The sequence below is a fragment of the Helobdella robusta genome (genome assembly GCF_000326865.2).
Source record: "Helobdella robusta unplaced genomic scaffold HELROscaffold_5, whole genome shotgun sequence".
Lineage (NCBI taxonomy): Eukaryota > Metazoa > Annelida > Clitellata > Rhynchobdellida > Glossiphoniidae > Helobdella > Helobdella robusta.
The window spans coordinates 4,908,845-4,928,711 of NW_008705254.1; the positions used below are offsets into that span (position 1 = coordinate 4,908,845).

At 33.2% G+C, this 19,867-nt stretch overlaps 3 protein-coding genes across 3 annotated transcripts; 1 reads left to right on the plus strand and 2 right to left on the minus strand.

The window, feature by feature from the left end:
* Positions 1 to 1,714, minus strand: HELRODRAFT_138126 (hypothetical protein; the record flags this gene model as incomplete). The annotated part of the gene is made up of 2 exons (XM_009027442.1): positions 1 to 57; positions 1,574 to 1,714. Coding segments are annotated over 2 exons (198 nt in total), but the record flags the coding sequence as incomplete, so codon positions are not given.
* A 6,079-nt stretch (positions 1,715 to 7,793) lies between these two features.
* Positions 7,794 to 12,903, minus strand: HELRODRAFT_163616 (hypothetical protein; the record flags this gene model as incomplete). Its single annotated transcript, XM_009027443.1, has 6 exons — positions 7,794 to 7,820; positions 8,625 to 8,835; positions 9,999 to 10,700; positions 10,782 to 11,010; positions 11,146 to 12,513; positions 12,819 to 12,903. The coding sequence occupies 6 exons, from the start codon at positions 12,901 to 12,903 to the stop codon at positions 7,794 to 7,796; spliced, it is 2,622 nt and encodes an 873-aa protein (XP_009025691.1).
* Positions 12,904 to 19,555: 6,652 nt separating this feature from the next.
* HELRODRAFT_67649 (hypothetical protein) lies at positions 19,556 to 19,867 on the plus strand (the record flags this gene model as incomplete). Its single annotated transcript, XM_009026868.1, has 1 exon — positions 19,556 to 19,867. The coding sequence occupies one exon, from the start codon at positions 19,556 to 19,558 to the stop codon at positions 19,865 to 19,867; it is 312 nt and encodes a 103-aa protein (XP_009025116.1).

Below are 19,867 nucleotides of genomic sequence, written 5' to 3' on the forward strand. Positions count from 1 at the left end.
TTTCAGCGTGTTTGTGGCTTGGGCATGGTTGATGCCTTGCAAATCTATGTTATTCACCTGCGTTATAGAAGGTATTTTGTATTTAATTTGTATTTAATTTGTATTAATTTGTATTTAATTTGTATTTATCTTGTATAAATTTGTATTTAATTTGTATTTATCTTGTTTGTATTTGTTTTGTATTAATTCTGTCATAATTCTTTAATGAGCTTGAACCTCCACAACAACAACAGCCAACCCTCAAAAGCTCATCTCCTCGCCTAAGATCACTATCGACACTCGCGACACCACCTTCAACCACGTTGCTAACATAAATACCCCAATCTTCCACCCCACCGACGATATTGAAGCCCAGGCCGACGCTTTTTGAGCGTTTCTGCAGTACCACACGACGTGGTTTTTGCAGAATTTGGGTTTCTGCTGTTACTGCTACTTTTTGCGTATTCGTCGTTAGCTGTGTTAGTTTATTGCGCTGCTGTTGTTGTTGTTGTTGTTGGAGATGATGGTGATGTTGTTGGTGATAAAATTGTTGTTTTTGTTGTTGTTGTTGTTGTACTCTTGGCAAGGTTGAAAACGTGCCGCTTGGTTGTTGTTGCTGGTATACGCTCTTAGGTACTGGTATTATTGTTGATGTTTTTGATAATGAAACATATTGCTGTGGCTGTTGTTGTTGTGGTCGTTGTGGTTGTTGCGGTTGTTGAAAGATTACAGGTGTTTTTTGTTTTTTTAATATAGAATTAATTCTTTGGTGTTGTTGTTGGTTTTGGTTAGTTTGTTGTTGTTGATGATGTTGTTGTAGAAGTTGTTGTTGTTGATGTTGTTGCTGTTGATGCTGTTGTAGATGTTGTTGTGTTGGCTGTACCGTCAACAAATTTTTATCTTTCTTGCAGGGTTTCGACAACTCAGAGTATATAACTGAAATTTTAAAACAATTTTAATTTTCTTTAGTAATTATTTATAATTAAGTAATAAATTTCCATTTTATTTTTTTATTATCTTCAATATTTAAAATAAAACACTTTTATTTGTTATAATTAATAATATATATAATGATGGTGATGGCAAAGACGACGATGACGACGGTAATTAAGCTATCACCAACAACAATAATGAACACGAACGAGGTAAACACTAACAATACTAATACAAATAAGTATCCGGAATAGAGACAGAATAAAAATCCAATATAGAAACAACAAAAACCCCTTAAAAATTCAAAATAGAGCCAACAAAAACCATCACCACGGAAAACGACCTTCATCGTTTCCTTCGTTTCCTCTTTTTCTCAACAGCTGAAACTCGACGGAAGTCACCTCATCATCCTTGAGGAATGATCGAAGAATGGTGACAGCTTCCTGGTGCGTCCTGTTGAACATTGTCACATCTCCAACCTTGCATGGATGGACGAATGGATGGGTGGATAGATCCATGGATGGATGAATGAATGCGTGGATGCATGGATGATCGGATGGATTGACAAATATATGGATAGATGGGTGGTCTTGTTACTTACACGGTGATTGCAATAACGAATAATTCCATTATAAATTTCATAAGTCTCCTAGACACCAACCGACAACACTTTATCCCGGACTTTTATTCTTCCATCCAGATGGGCAATGCTTCCAGGGGTTATGCGTGACACAAAAATCCCATCGTCGTTTGGGATATCAGGGACGTCCCTGCCCCCAACAATGCTGAAACCAAGACCTGAAAAATACACGCATATAAACTCTTACACACAAACACATACACAAAGCACACAAAAATACACATCTATAAACAAACAAACATACACACAAAAACACATATACAAACGCACACATACAAACTCTCACACACAAACACATACACAAAACCCACAAAAATAAACACATATGGACATACAAACACACACATAAACACACAAGCAACAAACAAGCAACAAACATAAACACACACATACACACACACACATACACACACAAAAACACCACATACAAACACACATACAAACTTTTATCTCCTTGTTTACGCAGACATACATTGACTAGCGACCCTCTACTCATATTACAGTGCCTCTTCACAAGCTGTTTGCGTGAAATTTCATGTTTTCAAACATGAGTTTAAACTATAGAGTTGTATAAAGTTACTCACTAGTAAACTTTAGAGTTATATAAAGTTATTCACTAGTAGCTAGGCTGTAGTTTGTAACTGCTTTGTTTGAGTAGTTTATAACAACTAGTTAACTACTTTAAAAATAGCCACAAACAATTAAAGTTAATTACTTTTTTGACTACTTGAAAAACCACATATACAAGCAAAAATTAAAAATTAAATTTGATCAAAAATTGTCAGCTATCTATGCAACTTCCATGTGGTAAACTTTGCACAATGTCTATGAGAAAGACTTAAAACACATTAATGCGCTTCTGAGGCCTTTTCAAGAGAGGCGCTATACAAATTTTGATACTGATAGTAATACTGAGAGATTATAGAATATTTTATTTAACTGGATTAAACTGCAAATAGCAATTTATTTACTTTTGAAAAAACATTTGGCAAATGAACCTGGAGAATGGGAATGTTTAAAAGTAGTTATCTACTAGGTAGGAAGTAGTTATGGAGTAGTTAATAACTACTGGAAACGAAAATAGTTGAAAAATTGTTGTTAACTATTTTTAAACTAACTAATTAACAAAAGTAGTTCACTTCTTATTTTGAGTGGCTAACACAACATTTCATATTTTTAAAAAGATAATTAATTTAAATTACAAATTAATCGATTAAAAAACTAATTTAATTGCTAATTCGTTTAAAATTAAATGAATCTTTTGATTGAAACTTCAATTTTAAACATTACTTAAATAAAATTTGTTATTCAAACAAACACACACGCAAAACACACACGCACATACAAACCTATGCACATTTATGTGTGTGTGTAGTGTGTGTGTGTGCGCGCATGTGTGGGTATATCTTTGCACACAGGTATGTAGCATAGGACAACGTTTAAAAACATCTTAAAGCCATGATAAATAAACTCTGATTTCAAACCACTTGAATATAAAACTAGAAAATAATAAATAGTTAAATAAATTTTATATGCAAAAAATAAGTATGTGTGAGAGAGAGAGATAGGAGAGAAAGAAAAAAAAGAGATAGAGAAAGAGAGAGAGAGATAGAAAGAGAGAGAAAAAGAGAGAGAGAGAGAAGAGGAATTATACATGTGCGCCATTTTAATTAATTTCAGGTATGGTACTCAAATTGAATCAATTAACATTCTTTTGCAACATTACGTTGTTCTCTACGTCACGCACACACACGCACGCACAAGCACATACGCACACACACGCACATGCACACACGCACACACATGCACACACACACGCACACGCACAAAGAGACACATATATAAAAACCATCCTCAGATGTACTTTATATCTTACGTAATTGCTTATAATCTCATAAGATGTATTATATCATTTAACGATCAAACTCCATAGAAAATTTATACAACACAACAAAATGAAAAAGATGTGACCAATCAACCAACCAACTAACCATCCAAACAACAAATCAATCATCAAATCATCCAACCATTCAATTATTCAACCAATCAATCATCCAACCAACCAATCAAACAACCATTCAATTATTCAACCAATCAATCATCCAACCAACCAATCAAACAACCAATCAATCATCCAACCAATCAACCATCCAACCAACCAGATGCACAATATTTCCAGATAGTTTGAGAGCCCTGACGACGTCTTGATGAGTCAGTCCTGCCATGTTCCTACCGTCAACTTTTAAGACTATATCGTTTGGTCTTCAGAGGAAGAAATTTTTATTATTTTATTATTAATATATAATTATAATTTGTTTATTTATCTATTTTATCAACTTTAAATGATTAAATCCAAAATAAATTTTCTTAATAATTTTTATTAATTTTTAAAAAATACATTAAACAACTTTAACTAATATCATAGAAAAAACAATTGACTAATTTAAAACACTATTTAAGTAAGTATTTGACTGATTCATCAATTTATAAATTTATTAATTTATCAATTTATAAGTTTATTAATTTATCAATTTATTCATGATTAATAACTTCACCTTAATTTGCCATCAAAGGCGGCCAAACCACCTTCCAGAACTTTTCCAATCCTTACCAAATTGTCTTCCTTGCTTCGTTCTTTTGGCCCTGAGGTAGCAGCTGTAGTGAAAGTGTTGTTGCCAGTGTAACCCAGACCACCAAATATTGTAAAGCCCAGACTTTGATTGGCTGTCGACTGTTTGGAGTTTGTGTACGTTGTGTGCGTGTGTGTGTGTGTTATGTGTATGTGCGTGTGTTGTGTGAGTGTTTATGTGTGTGTTTATGTGTGTGTGTGTGTGTGTGTGTGCGTGTGTATATATGTGAGTGTTTTAAACGTGTATTTTATAGCAAGTTTTTGGAGCATTAGGCTATCAATGAATGTATCAATATCTAGAGTTATGTGACTTTATGTTTGTATCTTTATGTATCTATTTAAACAAAAGCAGAATGTAAAACCTTGCGCAGAAAGATATCTTCATATATCCAGCCCTGTTCCTATGATTGTTTTGTTTTTATAATTATTTGTTGTAGTTATGGGCTATCAAAAAATATTACAGAATGTTTAGTCTATACAATCATTTTTCCGTTCGTTCGTTCATTCATTCATTTATCCATTTATCCATTCATTCATTCATTCATCCATTCATTCGTTCGTTCATTCAACAAACCTAACCTTATCATAAATTATTGAATTGGCATCTGATGGTGACTTTGTAATGAGCAACATCCTACCACTGTTACCCCTCCCGTCCTGGCAAACACCAACATCATTTTTTGAACTTTTCAAAGCAGGAACAATGGTTTCATAGTTTGGGTAATTGTATTCGTTATCTCGCAGACGATGTCTGGGCTGTTGTTTGGCGCGAATATCTCGATCGGAGAGAGATCGATCTCTCATGCCCACGCACGGCACGTCATATTCGTTGGGTAGAGTTTTGTAGGTGGTTTTGTTGGCTTTGTGGCCAGTTCTTTCGGACGAAAAACTATACCTCTGCCTAGTGTTGATGTTGTTGTTGACGTTGTTGGTGTTGTTATTGTTTCTGATGTTGTTTGTGGTGCTGTTGTTGATATTCTGGCAGCTGTTGTAGCCATTTTTTGTAATATTCACATCGTCGTTTGAATAATTTTTAAAGTTCTTTTCAAGATTTTGATAGGAAAGATTCTGTCTTGAATACGGTATGATGATGTCAGTGCATGTGTTCGTTAGGCCGTTGGACGATTTCGAGAATGTTCCATCCGATTTCTTTGACTTTGATGCTGACTGGTTTCGTGATTTCTGGAGAAGTTTTAGTCACAAAATTTTGTTTTAATTTCTACATTTACTATTTCATTAAATAGCACAGCATTACGACAAACAAACAAACAAACAGGCATACTATTAAACATACAAACAAATAAACATCTAGTACACACCTTGGACTCATTGTAGCTCAAACTCCTTGTAAATGTTTTACCGACAGGCATTGTTTTTCTAATTGCTTGATAAAAATTTATAAATCAAAAATTTTTTACAATTATTGAAAATAAATCTTCATAAATCCATACTTAGACTTTTAAACACCTGCTAGTAAATGTTTAAACAACTTTGTATATGTTTATATTATTATACATAGATACATATGTGTGTGTTTTATTGCGTGTGTGTGTGTGTGTGTGTGTGTGTGTGTGTGTGTGTGTGTGTGTGTGTGTGTGTGTGTGTGTGTGTGTGTGTGTGTGTGTATTTATATTCTTCCTCCAATTAATCTAATTAATACAGAGATCGAATTTCATCGTAATCGTCCTTAGCAATTTCTGCGTGGGGATAATTTGCAGCGTCAACAATAACAACAACAACAACTGATCAACAACAAAAACTAATCAACAACAACAACAACAACAACTGATCAACAACTGATCAACAGCATCAAAAACAGCATCAATAACATCATCAACAACAACATTATCAACAACACCAACATCAACAACAGTAATAATACCCGTAGCAACAGCATTTTAACACCCTAGAACATTTTTTTAAACGACAACATCAACAACGTTAGCTAAAGTAACTACAAAAACACTTAAAATCAAACGAATAAACTCAAACAACATATATTTAAATTATGACATAAACTAATTATTCAACAATTAATTAAATATAATAATAATATTTTTAATTAGTGAGTAGTAGGTCTTAATTAATCAACATTTAATTATTTCAGTTATTTAATCACAATTTTTTTAATTAGTTCATAATTGGATAATTAAATGCGCCATACTTTACGCCATATTAACCAATGAATAAATACAGATAAAAAAAATGTCTACAAACTTTTAAAGTATCAGTATTTCAACAGACTGTATTCAAATCTGGTTATAAATTGTTTAAAAAATACTCGTATAAGAAACCTATATTCGAATCGGTACTGCTGACACCGGTATTAAAGTTTGAATACACGATCGGTATGGAGTTTTGTATTTAAAAGCCGGTATTTAAATCGGTACTGAGGCTCATGTATAAACTCTTAAATCAATATTCAAGCAGGGAAATAAAATCCGTGTTTCTAAAGTCCGGTATAAGAATCCGTGTGTATAAGCTGGGGTATTAGAATCCGTGTGTACAAAATCGATTTAAAATCCGTTACTTAAGTGAAGTTGATATTTTATTGCTTATATACCAAAATATAAACGTTTGTTTTTATATTTGATAGCCAAAACTGACAAACTGAGGTATTACACAAAAGTAGAAAATGCTCTTTCTCTAGCTAGTGTTGGCTCACGCACATAAATAGTTACCACGTACTTATGTTTATAGCATGCAAACACGCACATTTGAATACTAGTTAAGTAAAGTTAATTCTACTATCAATAATTCGAAACTTCAAAACTGTGTGTGTTTGTGTGCGTGTGTGTGTCTCTGTGTGTGTTTGTGTCTGTCTGTATGTCAGTGTATTCACACACATGAATAATATACGTGCGTGTGTATAAGCAATATTGTGTAAGCCGAAGCCGAGGTAAGTTTATTTGAATTGATTAGAGTGAAGAGGTAGGTGATGTCGTCATCATCGTCGTCGTCTTCACTACTTTGCTAGTGTTATCATTGTTGTTGTTGCCGTTATCGCCATTCATATCATTAATTATTAATATTATTGTTGGCATCAATCGAGACGATACGAAACGAGATTTATGTAGTAACCGAAAAACCAGAAAGCGTTATGTTACATTGTTGACCACTGACCCCAGAATAAAATTTAAAAAGTTTATCGAGACTGGCCATCCCAATCGTCACATCTCTTCATCATCGTTGTCGTCATCATCATTTTCCTTATCATAGAAGTATCATTCTGAAGTGTGGGTAAATGTGTGTGCAATGCAGGTATGTGTGCTTGCGTGCATGTGTGTGTGTATGTGTGTTTGTGTGCGTGACTGCATCATACTGTATATAGTATGCATGTTCACATGTATTGTATGTGTAAGTGAGTATGTCTTGCGTGTGTTTGCACGTAAGTATTCATGAGTATTATGTTAATTTGTTGAAATATCTGTTTATATTCGTGTGTGTGTGCGTGCGTGTGTGTTTGTTTGTGTGTGTGCTTGTGTGTGGGCTTGCGATTGAGAACGTGTTTAAATAATTAAAAATTTCATCTATTTCGTGCGAGTAGGACAATTAATTAATTTTTGCCTTGTCCTATTGGGTTATAAACAGTTATTTTTATTAATTTATTTATCAGTTGAGAGCCCTGAAATGTTTTATCTAATGGTACATAATAAATTTAAAACAATGTAGAGCCAAAATTTAAAAAAATAACAAATGAAGTTTCAAACATAAAAAGAAAACATAAATAAAAATGGAAATTAAATAAAAACGGTTCAATAATTGTACCAGGCTCATTGAGTAACTAAAGTAAAGAATAAAAAAAAGTTATTAGGAAATTTAATTGCATCTTACAAAAAAAAAACTGTCAACATCGTCATCACGTGAACCATCATCATCATCATCATCATCATCACCATCATCATAAGCCTCCCATGAATCATCATCATCACGATCATCACCAATATTTAATAAGCGTACGTTACTGTTTATCAAATGCATGTGTGTGTGTGGCGTTTATGTGGGCGTGTGTGCAAATGTAGTTAAAGTAAAAGCAGTGACAGCAGCAGCGACAGCAGCAGCAGCTACAGTTTTCAGTTATAAAACTCCCGGCCACACTCACAGACAATTTTCTCATTTTTTTCATTTCCAAGTACCATCTTCAATTTTTTCCAAAATTCAGCCTTGCTGGAATGTTGTGTTGTTAGATTAACAACTTATTAACCACATTAATCTGAAATGAGTTCTCCAGCAAATCATCAACATCATCGTCATCATCCTCATCAGCCGCCACAACCACCATCATCATCATCACCAATACCAACTAACCATGATCATCGCAACAGTCACCATCATCACCACCAACGTCCAACACCAACATCATCATCATTCCTGCATTACAACCATCATCATCACCACCATCAACATCATCATCAAAACTGCACTACAACAACCACCACCAACCACCACCAACTTATCATAGGCAAACCACTCTAAGTAGGTGTAGCGTTTCGTCAGCCAGGAAAGGCTATCCCAAGTTTCTTCAACGGGTTCCAGAAAAACTGGAACCACCAAGTTGCACTCCCGATCCAGACTCTCCAAGCTGGCCATCTCAAGTTCGTGTCTACACCATTTGCTCTTTAGGAAGTTGTTCGTTAGGACTAGCAAGGTTTTTCTGTTGTTGTCGGAGTTGCGATGTTGTTTGTGAGTGGAGATAGTGGGGGTGGTGTGGTGTTGTTTGTGGTGATGGCGGTTATGGTAGGTGATGTGGTGTTGTTTGTGGTGGTTGTGTGTCTATGGTGGTGATGTTAGTGACGTTGTTTGTGATGGTGATGTATGAATGTTTGTTTGTTTGAGTGTTCGTCTCTTTTCTTTTTTTAATAAAAATAAAAACTGTCATTTTACTTTTGGTTTCCAAATCATTTTGATTGAATAAAAGTTGATTTGATTAATGCAAATGTTCTGTTTAATTTTCCAATACACCCATCCGATATTTAAAATATACATCGTGTGCGTATACATGTGTGTGCGTGCGTGCGCGTGTGTGTGCGTGATTTTTTGTATGTAATTATATGCATACATGCATACATACATACATACATACATACATACATACATACATACATACATACATACATACATACATACATACATACATACATACATACATACATACATGCATACATACATACATACATACATACATACATACATACATACATACATACATACATACATACATACATACATACATACAAACATATTTTTAGATATATAAACATTACTCCTATTTTTTTGTTTCAAGCTTTCATATGAACCCGGATTTTAATGAGTCTTGAATTAGGTTAGCCAATGACGAANAGGAAGGGAACGAGAGAAAGTGAGTGAAAAAAGAGAGAGGGAAAGAGAGAAAGAGCAAGTGAAAAGTAGTGAGTGAGTGACTGTTCGGTAGATGAACTAATGAACGAATGAATAAAAATAGATGCAATAACTACAACAATGACGACAACATTCAATTATATTAATAGCTTGTTATGTTAATAGTTCAATCGAATAGTATCTATTTAGATAGACAATTAAAAGTAGATCATCTAGATATACGTTTATATTTAATATTTATATCAGATATCTTAGTGTGTTTTTATCTTACACGTAACATCACTTACAATCTAATGAACAAGTGGAAAAAAGGGAATGAGTGACAGTTAGGTAAATGAACGGGTTAATTAATTAATAATTAATTAATTAGAACAATAGAAATAATTAAAACAATTGGTTGAAATTTTCGACCAACTAAATACCAATGAGATGAGGGAGAATAGTTCCTGAAAGACCTACCTGCTTGCGTGGATGGCCATGGAAATGTTGTGCTTAATGCCCAGCCCTAGCTCGAAATCTCGATCATGTATGCACAGCAAGAATCGATCGTCGGCATTTTCAAATTGGTTTTTGTCGTCATCGACGTAGCAATCGTTTACAGCGCCTCCGTTTAAAATCGATTGTCTTCCGAGCGCTAGGTCGGGTGTTTCGAGATTGTAGAGCAGCTCGGTCACTACCCATCTTCTGTCGCTCTTCTCGTAGCAGACGAACGCGTCGTACTTGTAATATCTGTTGCGAGACTCGAGGAAAGATGTGCACCGCCTTTTAGATTTCTGCATGCTCATTAAAAAATATCGGATGTCCCAGCGATATTTATACAACACAAACCCCAAAAACGAGCAGATTATCAACAGGCCCACTAAGGACCCTCCGATTATCAACGGTAGTTTGAGGTTACAAAAAAACCTCAATTCATTGACAGCGGAGTCAAGATTTGAAAGTGTAATAAATTTTGAACTTCTGTTCTGACAATTGGTGTGGTTCTTGTTGTTGATTGTCACCTTCTTCGATTGCACCCACTTCATGAACTTTATAGTTTCGCAGTTGCATTGAAGAGGATTTCCATACAAAGACGTGGAAAAGTTTGAACTTAAACCGGACAGTACATAGCAAGTGTCATCGGCCAGTGAGACCAACAAATTTCTCGATAGATCCAAATATCTAAATAAGCAAATAATTATTATTGATAAAAATTAAAATAACATTCAACATTATTAAACAAATTAGTCTAGACAAGCTTACTGCAAATATTTCATGTGAGAAATTTCAAATTCTATTGTTTGAAGAGAGTTTTCTGCCAGATTTAAAATTCTCAGTTGCCGAAGGTTCTTAAATGACAGTTTGTGCAATTTTTTAATTTTATTGTTAGAAAGATTTAGGATAGTTAGGTTGGAGTAGCATTGAAATGTTAAGCCAAACATGTCACTCTGCATCTGCTCACCCAATTCGTTCTTCTCCACGTTCAACTCACCTTCAAAATAATTTTCCCCCAGTTCAAAAGTTTAAAACACTAAATTATATTTGATAGAATTTTCAGATTAAATAAATATTTCTCATTACTTCTCGAAGGCATTCAAACACAAGGGCGCATGAACTTTTTACTAACCGAGAACAAACCCTCGTTGCGAAATACTAAAATTCAAGAAATCCGGTGCCAGGCAGTTTATGAAATTGCGACTGAGATCCAACTTGAACGGCCGAGCATTTCTTGGTGAGTTGATGATCAGCGGCCCTTTAACAGACCTCATACCATTATCTTGATAAATAAATTCTTCTAAAGTGAATTTTCCGAGAATCAGCATAGCAGGGAGCCAGTCAAAATTTTCGTTCACTGAATTTGTTAACGTCAATACTTTTAAACTTCTGGGTACAATAAGACACCAGACAAGGTCTCCAATTGGTTTATTTCCGATGAAAACATTGAAATCACATTCTATTTGTTTTTTGGCTCTACAATGTTCAAAATTATGATTCATTGAGTTGAAATTTTCCTCTTCAGAAGCTTCTCTTTCGTAATAACGTTTCGATTGATAGCTTGCATTCAGCCAAGTTAAATTAACTAAGTTAATCATTCCTGTTAAGCCTTTTACTTTTTCTAAACGGTTGTACGTCACATCCAAATATGTTAAACTTTTGAAAGTTTCCAAAAATCCATTTTCTACGTACAATATTTCATTTTTATTTAACCACAATTTTTGCAGCTTCTTGTTTTTCATAGCATCAAAAAATGTTTTATTCAATGTTACTGGAGTGAACGTGTCATCGATCAAATAAGACAGGCGGAGAGACTTCAAAGAATTTGAAACGTGGTTCAACGGCTCAAATGTTTTAATCAACGAAAAGTTTTTATTCCTACTTAAGTCTAAATACCGTAAATTTTTAAAATGAACAAACGCTTTTGGTTCTATGTGCTTTATATCAGCAGCTCGCACACTCAGGTTATGTAACTTGGGCAGCCGTTCAAATATTTTGAAAGTCTTCTCCGTTACTATTCCCAGTGGCTTTGTTATTTTTAAAATCGACAAATTAGTCAAAGTTGAAAACGACTGGCCGAATCCGCCAGATAAATTTCCGTCAATCTGGAGAAATTGCAATGCTTTCAAATTTTGAAATACTTTGTGAGAAATATTACTGTTGCCAGAAATTAAAAGCGTTCTTAGAGTTTGACTGAGAGGTGAAAAAATTTTAGATTGATCCGATAGAGTTATTCGGTTAGAATTGATTGCGATGGAAGAAACAGACAAGTTAAGAAAGAGCGTATCAGGGAGGTGTTGAATTCTGTTGTTGGTCAGGGTAATCCATTTTAAAAGTGAACAATTTCTCAATGCGTTTTCGTGAACAATGGTTATATTGTTTCTCTTCAGATTAAGTACTCTAAGCCACCATGGCAAATTCTCTGGTATGCTATCCAAATTCGCTCTTAAGCAGTTGACTTCACCTCTGCTTCTGCAGCTGCAGATTCTACATACGTCATCTGGTCAATTGAAAAATTAAAGGTTAATTAATAATTTTATAATTTTATCGGTCACTAAAATTGACCACTTATAAAAGAGATTTTAAATAATAAGCTGCTATTGATACTCAGCATGAGTTTGTGCGAAATAAAAGTTATCAACTGATTGATTGGTTGATTGACAGATAGATTGAATGATTGCTCCAAAAGTTGAATAATAAAGTGCTAAATTGATGGATGGATTGATTAATAGGATGATTCAAAAGTGCGTTGATATGGAATGATTGATCAAACAATTGACAAATTTGCCGGTTTAAATCTTTCACCATTTCCGTAGCATCCGAGTTCAGTTTGAACAACTTTGATTGAAAATATCATAGAACAGAAAAAGAAAAATTTCCCTCTGTGCATATTTTAAAAATAAAAATATGTTCGATTGTGTTTCTTAAAAAATAGCTTGATCAAAATCTGAGATAACAAAAAAAACAACAAAACACTTGTTAGGTTTATAATAAATTTTGTAGGTAATTAAATATATTATTAGGATAGCGAAATTTCGTTAGCTTCTGTTCGCACTCAACATAATAACGTCATATATATATATATATATATATATATATATATATATATATATATATAGAGAGAGAGAGAGAGAGAGAGAGAGAGAGAGAGAAAGAGTATATATATATATATATATATAGAGAGAGAGAAAGAGAGAGAGAGAGAGAGAGAGAGAGAAGTTACAATGTGTACGACCGTTTCCGCTAATACTACAACTTTATTAAATAATTTTTATTGAAATACAAGATTTTGTTAGTAGAAATTTTTCAAACTTCGGTTTTTGTTGTGTGTTGAGTGGACTATATTCATTAAATTTGCACAAACAATTTTTACGGAGAAAAGTCCCTGAAACACCTTGACTACAAATGGCTGTGTAAAGTTTAACATCCTAAACGGTTTTTTGTGTATGTATGTGTGTATGTGTTTGTACTACTGGCCTACTTTAATAACCTAATTGGGATTAATTGCAACACAGCATTGACTTCAGTTAATAATTTCCTCTTTTCATCCATTCATGTTCCTGTTTAGATCAAAATGTTTGATATAGGCGTGATGCTTCGAAGAACTTTTTCTTCATGATAATAATTTATTTATTTGAAAGTATGGTATTATAAATTGCTATTACTCTATCCATTTTCATATTGAATCTCCATTTTATTCCAAGAGCATTTCAGAGAGAGCATCATCGACATTAAGGATTGTACCTAATTTTCATTCATATTTATTCCTTATCATGGATGGTGCAAAGAAACTGATGATAAAGAGGTCCACAACAAATAAAATAAAAAATTCTGACCCAAACGCTTAGTCATAGTCAGATATCAAGACCCTTATTTCATCCTTTTACACTGGTTACCTCAGGTTGTGTTTATGCAAAAAATAAGTTTTGAATGCCTACATCAATACATTCAATAGAGCTATATTTGTCAAATGAGATGTGGACTGACGACTTTAGACAAACGTAGGACAAGATGAGATCTTGTTCAAGCGTACAAAATCATAACGGGTAAGACATAGATTCATTCCTATTCCTCCAATTCACAGAAAATAGAAACACAAGAGGGCACCAGTACAAGCTTTTCAAAGAAAGGGCGGGAACAATAAAAGGAAGATTTTTCATTTCGAGAGTTACTGAACATTGGAATAAGCTGGATGAAAAAACGTTAACAGCTCCTACAACACAGGAGTTCAAAGTAAGACTTGAAAGATTGGGATTTTAAATCTTTAAATCCATATTATTAGTCTAAATCGATCCAGTGGTTCTCACACAGAGGTATCTTTTCAACCACTATAATCCTTGTTATGTTATGTTGTGTTGTGTTATGTTATGTTATCATTGATATATATATATATATATATATATATATATAATGGTTTGTATATATAACTATATAGTATCTGATTTAAAGAAAAAAAAGACCGAAATAACCTGGGACGATTACTTATTGTATTGTTTTGTTTTTTTTTAAAGAAATTCTTAGGAATTGTTTAAATTTGCGGTCACTAGGAATACAAAATTTTACAACTTTTTAAAACTAAAAATTTATTAATCTCTGTTTATTTTAAATTAATTAAATGATGAGAAAGTAGTCTCGTTAATCGCGAAACAGGTTTTTAACTTTTCTTTCAATTTTAATTTAGATTTTAAAAGTTTTTATTTTACGAATTTAAATATTTAATAATTTAAATTTTAATTAATTATTAATCAAAATTTAAATTTTTATTTGACATTTATTTTATTTGTAATTTTTTTTTTAATTTTCTATTTTGTTTTCTCTTCTTTATATATATATATATATATCACAAGAGAAAAAATAAAATAAATAACACAACAAACATATATAAATAATAATCTATACTATATAATATAATATAATAATCATAATGTATGTAATATTTATGTATCTACTATCTATCTCTATATTATTATTATGTATCTATTATTATTATGTGTCTTTTATGTTATTATTATTGTTATGTACACAAATTTTTAAACATAGCTCAACATAATAAATAATATTGAATAGAAAGATAAATAGAGTAATAAAATAATAATATTATATTATAATAAAAACTATTTATTACTAATAGTTTTTATATTATTATTTATAATATAATAATATATATACATTATATAGTAATACCATTTACTACTGATAACATGATTTACCCTTATGTAATACAATATGTAAATAAACTAATTAATAATAACCAATTAACTACCTAGCATTAATAATTTAATAATCTAATTGATGTTTTGTTTGATGACAATACTCTAATAAAGGATGAGTAATCAGTAATTAATTGTAAGGAATTTTTATTACTCTACTGCTATTATAACATACTCAGTGCAAAGACTTGAGTATAAAGAGAAAGTTACAACTATTTCATTGATCACTTCAATGCAAACTATTATATTTATGTTACATTATACTAAACACTCAAGTTCAGTATCTTTAAAATTATGGTATAATATAACAACCTTATAACTAATTTATATACTTAGGAGATGTTTCAGAACAAGAACAAGAAGCATGATTGGTCAAATGATGGCACATTCATGAGCAGACCGAAGCATGGCTGGCTGCATCCAAATGAACATTTGCATCCGGATATCGGAGTTGTTTACACCGTTCGGGTAGGTTTGAACGTAATTACTGAAGTTATGCATATACTTAATTGAGTTAAGATGATGGTTCAGTGGTCAAAGTTTCTGTTTACTGTGTTTTAGTGGCTTGGTTCAAACTCACAGAGTTGAGTATAATGTGTATTGATTCATACATATTTACACATGTGTGTAGTTGTTGTAGTAGTTGTTGTTGTTGCCGTTGTTATTACTACCTCTGAGGAATGGAATGAAAAAAATACCATTACTGTTACTGATTATCAAAAAAGTTTTAAAAAAGTTATTCACATTTCACGTCTTAATGTTAAATATTTTATAAGTTTTAATGTTACACCACTCAAGTATACTGGCAGTTTGGCAGTGCTTGAGTCCATGAGAGCCTTGGATTTTGATACCAGAACAGCTATTACTAAGTTTGTTGTTTATAATTGTGTTAATCATTTGATTGGCTGGTTGTCTGGCTTGTTGGTTGACTGGTTGGTTGACTGGTTGGTTGGTTAACTGGTTGGTTAACTGGTTGGTTGATTGATTGCCTGATTGACTGGTTGGCTGGCTAGCTGGCTGGCTGGTTGGTTGGTTGGTTGGTTGGCTGGCTGGCTGGTTGGTTAATCAATTGAATTATTTGTCTTTCAGTGATGAATGATTGCTGTTTGATAAATTTTTGATTGATTAACTTGTTGCCCATTGATTTGTATTTATAATTTATTGACTGGTTGTTAGTTACAATTAAAATTAATTAATTAATTTATTTATTTTATCATAAATCATCAAAAATAATTTTTTTTTTCTTCTTTTACAACCAATCCACCATTCAGTGAATCCATCAACAGGCTATGCTATGCCGTTGGCTTGAAGAACCAACAAAAATATAAAAGGGTATTTGATAATTATTATTATTATTTATAACTATATTAATTATTAAAATAATTAATTCAATATTCAGAATTAAATGACTTGAACAATTTTACTCAAAATAATAATTGTACAACGTAAATAATTCTATTTAAAATTAATTAAACTATTTAAATGACATAACTTTTAAAGATTTAATTGATTTAAGTGATTTTATTATTTAGAGAAATAAAATTATAAAATTATAAACAGAGTCAAAAGTTGGACAAGTTCTTAGGTACAGAAGCCAACACAATGTATTCGTGTACAGATGTTAACCTAACTATAACAACCGAAAGTTTGACAATCACATGTGTTGCTACTAACAATGTTAGTGTTGTTGTTGTTAGTTTTGTTGCTGTTGCTGTTGTCGTTGTTGTTTCTTTGTTGCTGTTGTAATAATGATGATGATGGTTATGAAGATAGATGATGATGGTACTGATGATGATGATGGTGATGATAAGGATTTAATGATGATGATTTAATTGTAATGTTGTTTTTTTTTTAAGTAACTTTTGTTGAATGCTGTTATCTCGTTTAATCGTCATCATCTGATTAATTTCTTCTCATATTTGCTCATGTCATTGATGTTTGTTTGTTTGCTCGTTTGTTTGTTTGTTGGTTGGTTTGTTTGTTGGCTAGTTTGTTGGTTGGTTTGTTTGATTTTTATGATTTTCATAATTTTAATCATGACTGTAACTGATGGTGGTGTTCATCATTTTAAACTTACGATGATGTCATGTTTCAGATTATCTATCAACATCCAATGCCTTCAATATCATTTGCATCCGGCGGAGAGCCAGTAAGTTGTAATCATCCTCACCATTATTATCACTCGCTTCATCATCATCTTCTTCATTGACATCTTCATCTCCATCATCATCGTTATAATTCTCTTTATCATTTTTATCTTCATCTTCATGGCTGTCACCTTCTAGGACACCCAGGACTTCGTAGCCTACGTAGCCAAGGGTGATGATGGCAGGGCATGTCATGTGATGGAGTGTAGGGCGGGTCTATCCAGAGATGTCATCACTACTATTGGTCAAGCTTTTGAGATTCGATTCAAAAACTACCTATCGCAGAGAGCCGTTCCAATAACTGTTCCTGATTGGTAAGTTTTTTTCTCGTTTTTTTCTTCTTATTTTTCAAAAAATGGTTCTCCAAAATGATTTTTAAAGATTTTTTTTAACAATCATATATGTGAAAGTGAAATGGCAATGTTAATCCAATGGATGCATTTTCCTTTTTTTTAACGTGTTTAGCGTTCCGATATATTCTGCCAAATCCTCTCCTAACACGTCGTCAAGCAGTACGACCCCCAACAACCACCACCATACCTGTACGCCCCTCCCCCCACCGCCCCCATCGTCATTCTCTCACACATCGGAGGCTGAATATTATAACGATTCGTCTAAGCTCAGTTCGTCGCACCAACAACATCATCATCATCAACCAACCAATCAGCGTCATCATCGTCATCGCAGCGGTGAGGGCGGTGGTCATCATCATTGTAATGATACTGATGAGATTGATGGTGATTGTGGGTTTGTTGATAGTGGACGAGGGGTCAGTGGTGACGTCGGCTTGAATCACTACTGCCATCATCGTAGCCAGGAAGATGATGATGAAGCCGCTGGTGTTTGTGGCGTGTGTGGTCGCGGCGGTAGTGGTACTGGCGGCATTGGTGGTGGTGGTGGTGGTGGTGGCAGCCAGGAATTCACGCAGAGAAATGTACAAGTTTGATTTTTTTTTCTCATTTTTCGTGCTTCCTTTATGTAGTAGATTTTTTTATCACCTTAGCTTCTAATTAGTTTGTTCCTCATTTCAACTATGTTGTTTTTGATACATTTTGAAAAAAATGATATCATTTTTATACATAAATACAGTTCATTGTTCTCTCTTTTTCTATCTTTAAATAAGATAGAAAAAGAGAGAACAATGAACACCATGTTATAAGCACTCACATAATCACTTCTTTATCAGCAAAAGTTCATCATTGTCTTTAATATCATTCATTTGGTCGTTATCTTTATCACTGAGTGCATTGTTGTCTCTATTATCATAATCTGTGTGGACAAATCAATTGCTATGTCGTTGTTATGTTTTGCAATTAATCATTCATTGTCTGTCATCTTTATTTCATCATTTTTTATTGTTATCAATGTGTTGTTATCATCTTTGGTTTTCACACACACACACACACACACACATATATATATATATATATATATATATATATATATATATGTATGTGTGTGTGTTTGTGTGTAAGTTAACATCTATTACAATTAGAATTGATTGATTGCTTAACCTATCTATTCAAATAATTGTTTTGTTTCTAAATTTAATTAAAATATTATTTTAATTTATATTATTCTTATTTATTATTCTCATTAAATGTCATCTCAAACAGATTATGCAAAACTTAACTCAAAGTTTGTATTGCTTGGTGTTGTTTTGGTTTTATTATTTTGTCTGTGTGTGTGTGTGTGTGTTTGTGTGTGTGTGTGGAGTGTATGTATATGTGTGTGTGTATCTGTGCATGTGACACGATGATGATGACAATGATTTTCTTCTCCGATGAACATTGCCAGACAACAGCAGTGGCAGGCTGCAGTTTTGTTCGCCGTCATCTTCGTCATCATCATCCCTTCAGGGAAGATGTAAGTTTCCACTTATCTCATCATCATCATCCCATTATTATTATTATTACCATTGGCATCATCATCATTAGCGTCATCATCATAATCATCATCAGCTGAATGCGTCACCATCTATTATATGATCGTCTTTCGTGGCTTTTTTCATCATTCTCTTTGACTTCCTCTTCCTTCTCATCATCATCATCATTATTATCATTATCGTCGTCGTCGTCATCATCGTTGACGTCGTCGTCATCATCGCCATTAGCTGCAAACGAGAATGAAATGTGCCATTCAGCTTCGCGATCCAGTTTGTCTCCATACCACGAGATTTGGTTTCATGGCAAGATTAACAGACTCAAAGTTCGCTATTATCATTATTATTAGTAGCAGTAGTAGTAGCAGTAGTAGTAGCAGTAGTAGTAGCAGTAGTATTAGTAGTAGTAGCAGTAGTAGCATTTCATCACTCGCTATATTATCATGTAATCACCAACCGCCACCATCAAAACAGACTGAAGAACTACTGATCAGAACGGGGGATTTTTTAGTTCGGGAAAGTCCCAATTCCCCCGGACAATACGTCCTGAGCGGCAGGCAGGGTCCCACCGTTAAGCACCTGTTATTGGTCGACCCAGAGGGGAAGGTCATTTGA